Raw genomic sequence first — 10,729 nt, forward strand, 5'->3', positions numbered from 1 at the left:
AGTGGGAGCTCTGCGCTACGGCTGTCGTTCCTCATTCCTGACCTGTCCTTCATTAGCCAGCGTGCCTTGTCCTGAGGGTCTGGCTGGTCAGGCGATAAACCAAAGTTTTTTGGTTTATTTCTTTTAATCGGTATTCGCGCTGAATGGGAAATCCCAAGCAGGAACGCAGGAGTTGGCCGAGGAGACGTCCAGAGAGTTGTGCAAATGTAAAGGGAGGAAGTAGCTCGGTTTCTTTTCTTACAGGAATGCTATTTATAGCGTGCTGTGCCACACGAGCTGTGGGTGACACACACATAGTGACATAGCGAGCACTTCGCAGGGGTGAATTTTTGTCTGCAGTTTCATCTGCCGGCAGGCAGAGATCTTGGGGTTTGCGGGCTTGTGACCTACCACGGTCACGGGAGGTGTGTGGACTCGGCCCTGAGTTTACTTGAACTGATCACCGGGTATTAGGTCCAAAAAGGAATTAGGTGTGTGTGGAAAAGCAAAGCAAAAGCCCTCGGGGTTTGTCCTGCCATGGGGTGGCTGCAGAGCTGCCGACGCCGAGGCATGCCGTGTGCTCTCAGCGATGGCAAGCTGCCACAGGTCACGGGGGGACCTCTCCAAACCAGGCTTTGGGAATGGCCTTTCCACCATCCTGCTTTCTCTCCTGTCCTAGGACATGAACAACCTGGATGAAGGGGTGGAGTTCCTCCCTGCCATGAACTCCAAGAAGATGGAGAAGCGCGGCCCAAAGCGGTGGGTGGTCATCACCGTCATGATCGTGGTTTTCCTGCTCATCTCCCTCGTCACCGGCCTCCTGGTTTGGCACTTCAAATGTGAGTGTGACGTCTGGTGGGTGGTGGCATGTGGGGCGATACCCTGGGAGCATATCCACGTGGAAAAGCTTCGTTACCCTGTGTGGCTCACGTGTGCCCTCTCTAGCTCCAGGAAGGCTCCGGGAATTGGGAGGGGACACCATTTCCATCCCCCTGCCCCGATTGCTGTCACTGGGGACCTGCTGTGCCACGGTCCCAGCCCTGACTGCCCTTTCTGACTCTGAACTGTTGCCTTCCAGACAGGAACGCACCCGTCCAGAAGGTTTTCAATGGCCACTTGCGGGTTCTGAACTGGGACTTCCTTGACGCTTACGAGAACTCCAGCTCGCCGGAATTCATCATGCTGGCCAAGAAGGTGAAGAGCACGGTAAGAGGTTTCCTACGCTCCTCCTCCTGTGAGCAGGACTTTTCCCTCTTGCCCCGTGGCCACGGGGATCTTGCATGTAAGACTGCTTGGAGCTTTCTCGCTCCTCTCGGCTCTCCCCGCTCGCCGTGACGCACTGGGCTGGGTGTGGGGAGCCTGCCTTTAAGCTGGGTCTTGGCATCACATCTCCAGCCCAATGCCACGGCGTCTCCCTGCCTCTGCAACCCAGCACGTGCCGTAGGAAGCTGACTGGGAAAATCCCAGGGTCCGTGGATAAGTCGGGGCTGGGAGCCGAGGCAGGAGGGTGTCTGCCCTCCATGCTGAAGCCGTGGCTGGTCTCGCCTTTCCCCTCAGACTCAGGTATTCGTTGTGCCTCCCCCAGGGAAGAGCAGGGTGAGCTGAGTCGGAGCAGGCTGTGGAGCGCAGGTCTGGGTGCTTCTGGGACTCTCAACTCTCTCTCTTCCTCTCTTTCCTTCAAGTTCCTACGCTCAGGGATGCCGGGTATGTGCTCTGATTTTCCATAGCAGGCTTGAAGCTCTGTCTGTCTTTAGCCTTTCCTCCTCCTTCCTTCTCGATGTGCTGAACACCCTTCTCTAAACCTTTCAGGTGGAGGAGATCTACAGGAATCATGCAGATATTGGCCCTTACCACAAAGAGACAGTGATAACTGCTTTCAGGTGAGTGTTAGGTACTGTCTGAGCCCTGCCTGGGAGTGGAGGAGGGCGATGCTGCGGTGTCACGCAGCCGTATGCCCTCGTTCCTGGGCTGCTGGGCATGGACGTACCTCAGTAAGTCATCCTGAGTGACACAAAAAAGTGTGGGCGGTGAAAAGCGACCTGAAAATGCGTATTGTTTTCTGCCAGTCCTCATCACTGTGTGCTGAGGGAGATGTCTTGGGAAAATGCAGGTATGGTGCACTAGAGCCCTGTGAACCACAGTGGATGGTGCCTGGTGGCTTTGAAAGGGACTTCCTGGGCTGGCAGGGGCCTTTGCTGGGCGCAGTTTGCTTAACTTACCGTCGAGACCCTCCCTTCCCCATGGCCATCCTCCAAAAATGGCTCATCAAGTAGCCTGGCCTCTTCTTCTACCGGTACTTGAGCTCTCCTGCCTCTGTCCTTGCTCTCAGCCCGTAATTGCCTTTCCCCTGCAGCGAAGGCAGCGTCATTGCCTACTACTGGTCGGAGTTCCTCGTCCCCAAGTACCGGGAGGAGAGACTGGACAGGGCGATGGCGGACAAGCAGAGCCTGGTCCAGAGGTGGAACCCCCGCCTGCGAAACCCCACGCTGAAGGTGGAATCGGTCGTTGCTTTCCGTGAGTGCTGGCTCCGCCGTCCCCGGGCTCTGCATGGGACCTGGGGAGGGGACGTTTTGCTGGAGGGGTAAGCTGCCGGTCGCAGCCCTCCCTTTGGGTGCCTTCGGCCGTGGGGACCGCTCTAAGGGTGCCTGTAAAGACCTGGCTTTCACAGCGCTGCCTTGATGGGCCGTGCAGACTGGGGGGAGCTGTGCGGACCCCTCCCCTTGGCTCGAACACTCTGCGTTCTCCTCTGAGCCCATCTGGAGAGGGACAGGGATGAACCCTCCCTCCTGCAGAGGAAAAGCGTGGTCGCTCGGCTCCCCCGAGCCCAGGCAGGAGCAGTGTCCCCCAGCCAGCTTGCAAGCAGGACCAAATCAATGCGGGTCCCAGGGACTGTCCGCAGCCCAAAGGATGACAACAGCTCTGTTTTCTCCTGCAGCTGTCGACCCCAGCATCGCTTACTCTGCTCGGGACAGTAAGTACAGTTCTTCTTCAGTCTTGTAATGACCTCTTCGGGGTGGCAATTTCCCATGCGGGATGGGGAAGGGCCTGAGGAGCTCTGCAGACCTCCGTGTGCTGCTTGAAGCTGGTTTGGGGTCGGCCAGACTGTGGCATAGGCCTTGCCATTATCTAGCAGTAGTGGGTGGCCCTGGCTTCCCCAGTGATGTTCCACCTTGTAGATGGAGGGACATAAGCAAGGGTGCTCCCTGCAAGAGACGTCTCCCCAGGTTGCCCCACTCTGCATCTCAGGGAAAGACAGGGCAGAACCTCCTCGTTTGCCTTGTGAACTCTTCCCTGCTCTCCTGCGCAGATAGCTGCATGTTTGCCCTCCATGCCAAGGAAGGGGAGATCACCAGTTTCACCACGCCGGGCTTCCCCAACAGCCCGTACCCCAACAATGCGCTCTGCTATTGGGCACTGAGGGCGGACGCCAACTCCATCATCAGCCTGACCTTCAGGACGCTGGAGCTGGAGCAGTGCGCAGACAATGGTGACTACATCAAGGTGTACAACTCTTTGAGCCCTGTGGAGCCCCACGCTTTGGTCAGGTGAATGTCCCCGTTAGCTGTCTGTAGGGCACCGCGTCCTGGCATCATGCGGCAGGGCGATACTGAGAAGTCCTGCTGGTAACTGAGCTCCTGTCCCTGCTCACAGGTGGTCTGTGCAGTTGTGTCTAACGGATTTTGTCCTTTACTTCCTAGGCTCTGTGGGAATTATGCCCCTTCCTACAACCTGACCTTCCTGTCTTCCCAGAACGTAATGCTCATCACGTTTGTTACCAACAAGGAGGGGAGATTCCCCGGCTTTAAGGCTGAGTTCTTCCAGCTCCCGAAGATGAAAGGTGAGCAGAGGCCTCGGCCTGGTTCACCCCACCTCTCCGTGCCGCGGGCAACTGAAGAGGGAGGCGCAGCTGTGGCCGCGGTCACTTTGCCGGGGATGTTTCCAGGGCCGGGAGACCTGGAAGCAGGTCACGTCTTGGCTCTGGGAGCTTGCCTTGCCCACGGTGCTCTTGGCTGCCGTAACGATGTCCCTTGAGGAGGACGAAATAAGAATTATGTTGGATTAGAGATGCAGATTGATGTATGCAGGAAGCACCTAATTGATCTCCTGGGTTCTCTCCAAGCCTCAGAGCAGAGCTGCTGTCTCCAGAGATCGACTTAACCTTCTTAGAGGCTGTTGCGTCTGCCTCCCTTCCTGCCTCGGGCGGTAGCCAGCTAAGGCTTGGGAAAACCACGTCTCTTTGCATCTCTAACCTGTTTTCATCTTCCTGCTTATCTTCTAGTCTGCGGTGGGACTCTGAAAGGAGAGAGCGGCACCTTCACGACTCCCTATTACCCGGCACACTACCCTCCAGCCATGGACTGTGTCTGGAACATAGAGGTAAGACGGGGTGCTCTCTTTGCCTTAATTAGTCTGTCAAATGGACTTCCTTAGGCAGCAGACGGCGCAAGGGAGCTCACGGCGGACGCTGCCTAGAGCCTTAGGGTCTGGCACGGCTGAAGGGAGGCTTTAGGAGCTGGTGCCAAAGGCAGAAGAGGCTGCGAGAGGCCCGGACGCCACGTGACACCCCCGATCACTGTAGCTTCGCGGAAAAAGCGCTAGAGCACGTGGGCTTTGGGACAGGCCAGTCACTTGCTGGCAAAACTGGTGCTGGGGGGAAACCTTCTGCCCTGAGAGAACGGGCACTGTTGACAGAGACCTGGCTTCGAGCCCGCCTCTGTGTGCCGGTTTGATGTGGGATCCTGGGGCCGGGGTGAGTCAGAGTGACTTTTGGGAAGGCGTCTCTTTTCCTCCTGGAAAATGGACTTCTCTTCATTTTCAGTTATCTTGGGTCCTCCTCCCAAACACAACCCTTTTCCCGTGAAACTTATTCCCATTTTCTGTGCTCCAGGAAACAACACGCCGCTGACTCTGCTTCCCTTTGCAGGTTCCCTCGAAGAAGAACGTGAAGGTGCGTTTCAACACGTTCTTTGTGCTGGAGCCCGGCATCCCGGTCAGCTCCTGCACCAAGGACTACGTGCAGATCAACAGCACGAGGTAGGCGTCGGGCGCTGCCTGACCCACAGCTTTGGCCCTTGGAGTGGAGGGGCTGCGTTTAGTTACGTGGCACCTTGTGCTTTCCTTAAGCTTGCTGTGGGAACAAGCGTGCTGGTGCTTTTGGGGATATGAAGAGGTGGGAGGCTGCGTGGGTCTGACCTGCTCTCGTAGCTCGACGCCCCGTGGTGAGAGGGGAGCCGCACGCTTGGTTCTGGGGATTAGACCCCGGGTTTGTTGCAGCTGAATCCCCCCAAATGCTGCGGAACGTTGCGTCACCTGCAGAAAGGCAGGAACTCCTGGCATGGGTTCGCTGGAATGAGCCGATCTCCATTGCTAGGGTGACTGCGTCGCCTTCCGTGGGGCGTTTACCGTTACATTTACCGTTTGCTGTTAGCGTGAGCGGGACGAAAAGACAACTTGGTACTGCGCAGGGGAAGCGAGCAGTGTCGTTTGACAACATTTCAGGCAAGGGAGCTGACCCTTCCTCAAAGAGAGAGGGTTCCGAAGCCAGCACTGCATCTGTGGCCCTGGCCAGGTCCTGCAGCGGTGCTGCTGTGGTGCCTACCAGCCTGGGTGGGACGGGGTCCCGCGGCTGTAGGGGCTCCAGGGATCCGGAGGCACAGTGGCTCTGAGATCAGAGACGTCGCTGTGTCGAGCGGCGATTTGGACGAACTCGCTCCCGGTCGTTTCCAAGGGCGCAGCTTGGCGTTTGCAACTGGCCCAAACCTTCTGCCAACGGCAGCTGAATTTGGCTCCTGCGTGTGGGCCTTGAGGTCCGGCAGTTTGTGCTGGAGTCAGACCCGCTCTCTGCCCTCCTGCCCCTTCAGCTGTCTGGGCGTGTGAAGGGACCCCGCGTGTGAGGGATGAGGGACGGTTTGCTCAGTGCTGACCTACAACGCTGCGTCCATCTTTGCTCTCTCTCCCTGCAGGTACTGCGGGGAGCGCTCCCAGTTTGTGGTGGCCAGTACTACCAACAAAATAGAGGTCCGGTTCCACTCAGACCAGTCCTACACGGACACTGGCTTCTCTGCTGAGTACCTGTCCTACGACTCCAGCGATCGTGAGTTGAAACCCTGAGGCTGTGGGGGGAACTGGTTTGCCCAAGGCCTGGAGGCTGTCCCTCCTCTGCGCTTACGCTTTTCCAGGGGAGTGGGTGGGAGCACGTCTTATTTTCCTGCAAACCCCCTTGTATTCCTGCTCTGTCCTGAGGAAAAGGTGTTTTTAACGCTGGATGCTGTAAGCAGGCACAGGGAACGTCATGCGCTTTGGGGAAGGGAGGCAGAGGGGACGGCTGGAAGGCTCACGTATCGTTTTATCCCTTTCCTTCCCTCTCAGCCTGCCCTGGCAAGTTTACCTGCAACACTGGCCGCTGCATTGACAGAAGCATGCGCTGCGACGGGTGGCTGGACTGCGTAGACGGCAGCGACGAGAGATCCTGCAGTAAGTCTGTCCTTCATTTCTTTTCGGCTCGTCACGGGAAGGGCCGCGCCGCCCCGGGGTGGCTGCGGGTATTTGCTCTGGGCTTGTTCTGGGTAACATGCCTTAGTGCTGAGGCTTTGCAGATCAGTTGCCGGTCTCCCTGCCTGCCTCGCTCCTCGGGGCCGGGGTGAGAGGCACGCGGTGTGGGCATCAATCTGGGATCCTTTCCCAGCAGAGTAGCTGCGGGTTTTTGCTAGTCTAGCCCTCTCCCAGTGGGATCTCCCTCCCTTTCCAGTCCCCTCCAGGCTAGGAAGGTGTTTTTCTAGTTAATCCTCCTGGCCGCTGCGGGCTTGGCTGAGCTGGGTGGTATAAGGGGATGTATTTCGTTACCGAACCGGGCAGGTATTGCAGAGCGCATCTGGAAAACCTGAGGGATACACGGGGGTTGTTTCTTTGCGCGTCGTTTTCCTCTTGGGTTAGCAGAGCTATCCCACAGCTAATGTTATTGTTCAGGGCCAGCAGTTAATTCGAGAGGAGAGGATCCCCTGGTTTGGGATCTCCTTTGCAGGTAAGGGGCTGTACGAGGAGGAGCGTGCTGCTGGCCTGGCTGCCAGCACCGTGCGCCGGCTATCTCAGGTGCTTTCCCACCGGTTGTATCAAACACTTTGCTCGAGTTGTTGCCTCTGGCTGTCCTGCTGCCATTAGGCTGGGGTAACGTGAGCTTCAGCCTTAACTGCCCGTGGTGGTTACAGCTCTCCAAACAGGTTTTTTAGTTCTCCACAGCGGCAGAAATACCGTGCCGTAGCACAAGTGCGTTGTGTATTTGTGTACGCCGGCACGGCCCCCAGCTGTCATGGTCTTTTCTGGGGCGCTCGTTCCCGTGTGCTCGCCGGGAGAGCTGCCGGGGTTTCCCCGTGATGCTGCGGTAGACGCGGTGGCGGATGGGTCACCGGTGTCTCCACAGGTGCCTTTGCAGGTCTCTCCCCTGATTTCTCGCTCTCCCTTTTCAGCCTGTACCGACCAGCAGTTCAGGTGCCAGAACGGCTGGTGCAAGCCCAAGTTCTGGGTCTGTGACAACGTGAACGACTGCGGCGACAACAGCGACGAGCTGCAGTGCAGTAAGTAACTCACCCGGCGGGCAGAAAGGGCTGAGGGGGGCGATGGAGGCTGGCGGTGCGGAGGAAGGCAAGTGCTGGAAGCGAGCAGGCAAGAAACCCAAAATGCCGGCCGGCCGCAGCAGCCCCGAGCAGGAGCTCGGAGGAGAGAAACGAGGATGAGCAGAGGTGTGGGAGACGCGGGCTCTTGGGAAAGAAAGGGCTGCAGACGTCAGTGGTGGTGTGCAGTTTTGAGAAGGAGAGACTGGGACGTGCTCGTATGTTGTAGCTGCAGAGGCTTCGCCCGTCTCGGGGGTGAGGGAGGTGGACGCAGCCGTGTGCTGGGGGTACCGGGGGTTGCGCCCTGCCGTCTCTCAGGAGCGGCTCCTTCCCCAGGTTGCGCCGCCAACAACTTCAAGTGCGACAACGGGAAGTGCGTCCCCGAGGCGCAGAAGTGCGACGGCAAGGACGACTGCGGGGACGGGAGCGACGAGGGCAGCTGCAGCAATGGTGAGGACGGGCTGCGGAGGGGCCCTCCCCCCAAACGCAGCCTCTTACAGATTTCCAGGCGTCCCCATGTACCTTTTTTTCACGGGGTGGCAATGTCCTGGGGATGGGCAGAAGAGGGGAAGGGCTCCTGAAGCAGCACGACTTCCCCAGAACTGGGGCTGACCCTTCTCCCTTCGTCCTGCCTGCAGCGGTCCACACGACAGTCCCCTGCAAGGAATACACATACAAATGCCGCAGCGGGCGCTGCATCAGCAAGCAGAACCCAGAGTGCGACGGGGAGCGGGACTGCGAGGACAACTCCGACGAGGACAACTGCAGTGAGTACCCGGGGGAAGGCAGGGGACGCGCGTTTCTGGGCTCGGGCCCCTCGGAGAAACACCAAAGTGTGGCGGAGAGAGCCCCTGGGGTTTTCTGGGCGGTGGCTTGAGCTGAAAATAGCCAAGGTGTCTTCTTAGCAGTTTGCGGAGGGTCAGTGTCGTTCAAGATGTTTAGAGGGGGCTTACGCAGGTGATGCAGGGGTTTGTCTGCACAATTACTGACCGGGCCAGTAAACGTTTCAGCAAATTCAGCATTTGTCTCCCGTGCTGGTGGCGTCAGCCATCCCTGACCCGGGTGACGGGGCACTTGTGCTGCGGGAGGTATCCCAGGGGAAGGACGGGGGGACAGGAGTAACCAAGTGCCCCTTCTCCTTCCCCACCCCAGACTGCGGGACCCGCTTCTACACGAGGACGTCGCGGATCGTCGGCGGGCAGAACTCGGAAAAAAAAACGGATCGTGGGCGGGCAGACCTCGGAGGTGGGAGAATGGCCGTGGCAGGTCAGCCTCCACGTCAAGGGCCAGGGCCACATCTGCGGGGCCTCGCTGATCTCGGGGAGCTGGCTGGTGTCGGCGGCACACTGCTTCCTGCAGCTGCAGGGCATCAGGTAGGCGAGACCCCCCCGGCCGTTGCGCTTCATTTGTCTGAATAGGAAGAGCCAGTTTTTGCAGGCGCGTCTCAAGGAAACCGTTTAAGAGAGTGAGCTGAGGCGTCCGTGAGACGGGGCTTCACCCTGCCCTGCGTTTCGTGCCTCGTGCAGGTACTCAGACCCCAGCCTGTGGACAGCCTACCTGGGCCTGACCAACCAAGGCAACCGCAACGGTGCCAACGTGCAGTCACGGAAGATCAAGCGCATCATCTCCCACCCCTACTTCAACGACTTCACCTACGACTACGACATTGCCGTGGTGGAGCTGCAGAGCCCCGTCACCTTCTCCTCCGTCGTCCAGCCCATCTGCCTGCCCGATGCCACCCACAACTTCCCCGTGGGCAAGGACCTGTGGGTGACCGGGTGGGGAGCGACCGTGGAAGGAGGTGAGCGCTGGCGTTGCCGTGCGAACGTGGGGCCACATGGATGTATTTTTGCGTGTGGCTTTAGGAAAAAGGGGGGCTGGCTGGATTTAAACGTGTGAGCTTGCCTCAAGCCTGGAATCAAATGCGATTTCCCTTGGGAGCGCACAAAGTTAACGCCTCGGTCCTGCTGGAAAAGCGGGTTGTTGCAACGAGGGGTTTACCTGGCGATTAGTCAGTCGGTCAGAGCCCGAACGAGGCGCACAGGGGAGGGAAATGCTGCGCGCTTCTGCTTACGCTGCCCCTCCCTCCTCGCAGGCAGCGGAGCCTCCATCTTGCAGAAAGCAGAAATCCGGCTCATCAACCAGACGGTGTGCAACGAGCTGCTGACGGACCAGCTGACGCCGCGCATGATGTGCGTGGGGATCCTGACGGGCGGCGTGGACGCCTGCCAGGTAAGGCAGCGGTGCGGCAGCGCTCGGGTTTATTGCCGTGAGGAGGAGCCTTAGTTAGGCAGACAGGCCCTTTGCTCAGCCCTTTGTTATTCTGGCACTTCCGCACTTAACCTGCGAGAAACCTACGATGGAGCCTCCTTGATTCGGGCACGAGCAGCAAATTGTGTCGATGCACGACTGACTTAGTCTTAAAACCTGCAGCCCACCAACGCACACCTTGGACTCAAAAAACGTCTCACCAGGTAGGAGAACAGTGCACCCACCCTCCGGTTTATTACCGAGGGCCTTAGGTAGCAAGAGAGGGCTCTTGTTTAGCTCTTTATTTTGGCTCTTGTCGCCATACTTAGTTTCAGGTACAGGTACACTTTCTTCTTGATTCAGGGAAGTGTACAGGCAGCTGACTTGTAATCTGTAACACCCAAGGGCTTGTTTTTTTCTTGCTCAGTTTTTGGGCTTTCCTTTAACACTTTGCACTAGCGCGATGTACTGTCGTGGTGCTTATGCTACCGTTTGTTTCTGTGCAGGGAGACTCCGGGGGGCCCCTGGTCAGCGTGGAGCCCAGCAATCGGATGTTCCTGGCTGGCATAGTGAGCTGGGGCGACGGCTGCGCGCAGAGAAACAAGCCCGGAGTGTACAGCCGGCTCACGAGCCTGCGAGACTGGATCGAACAGCAGACGGGCCTTTAGGGACACGCTGGGCCCTGCGTGAACGCGGACACCTCTTGTACACGGCCGGCCGGAGATGTTGGGTACTGTCATTTCCTCCCGGCAGCACACAGCCTCTACTGTGAACTTCAACCCACCCTCTACCTCGCCGGGGACTCCGTGTGTGTACGGAACAGCCAGAGCTGAGGGCTTCGTTTGGCCCTTAGGATTCCCCCTTGGGGGTAAGTCAGTGCCACTCCCATCAAC

General features: G+C 58.4%; 1 protein-coding gene across 1 annotated transcript; it reads left to right on the forward strand.

Moving 5' to 3' along the window:
* Positions 1–661: 661 nt before the first annotated feature.
* On the forward strand, positions 662–10,504 carry ST14 (suppression of tumorigenicity 14 (colon carcinoma)). Its single transcript, XM_010282357.1, has 19 exons — positions 662–818; positions 1,058–1,185; positions 1,789–1,859; positions 2,333–2,493; positions 2,915–2,950; positions 3,287–3,524; positions 3,678–3,817; positions 4,259–4,356; positions 4,904–5,013; positions 5,943–6,073; positions 6,349–6,453; positions 7,443–7,550; positions 7,923–8,030; positions 8,225–8,353; positions 8,739–8,799; positions 8,834–8,959; positions 9,113–9,387; positions 9,682–9,818; positions 10,343–10,504. Exons 1-19 carry the CDS (start codon positions 662–664, stop codon positions 10,502–10,504), a joined length of 2,481 nt encoding a protein of 826 aa, XP_010280659.1.
* Positions 10,505–10,729: the final 225 nt, after the last annotated feature.

This window comes from Phaethon lepturus, unplaced genomic scaffold (assembly GCF_000687285.1).
Source record: "Phaethon lepturus isolate BGI_N335 unplaced genomic scaffold, ASM68728v1 scaffold14472, whole genome shotgun sequence".
Taxonomy (NCBI): Eukaryota; Metazoa; Chordata; class Aves; order Phaethontiformes; family Phaethontidae; genus Phaethon; species Phaethon lepturus.

Bases quoted from the DNA above. Each gene is read 5' to 3' on its own strand.
- ST14 (XM_010282357.1), top strand. From the start codon at position 662: ATGAACAACCTGGATGAAGGGGTGGAGTTCCTCCCTGCCATGAACTCC. The intron at 819-1,057 runs GTGAGTGTGACG...GTTGCCTTCCAG, and splicing joins CCTGGTTTGGCACTTCAAAT to ACAGGAACGCACCCGTCCAG. The intron at 6,454-7,442 runs GTAAGTCTGTCC...CTCCCTTTTCAG, and splicing joins CAGCGACGAGAGATCCTGCA to CCTGTACCGACCAGCAGTTC.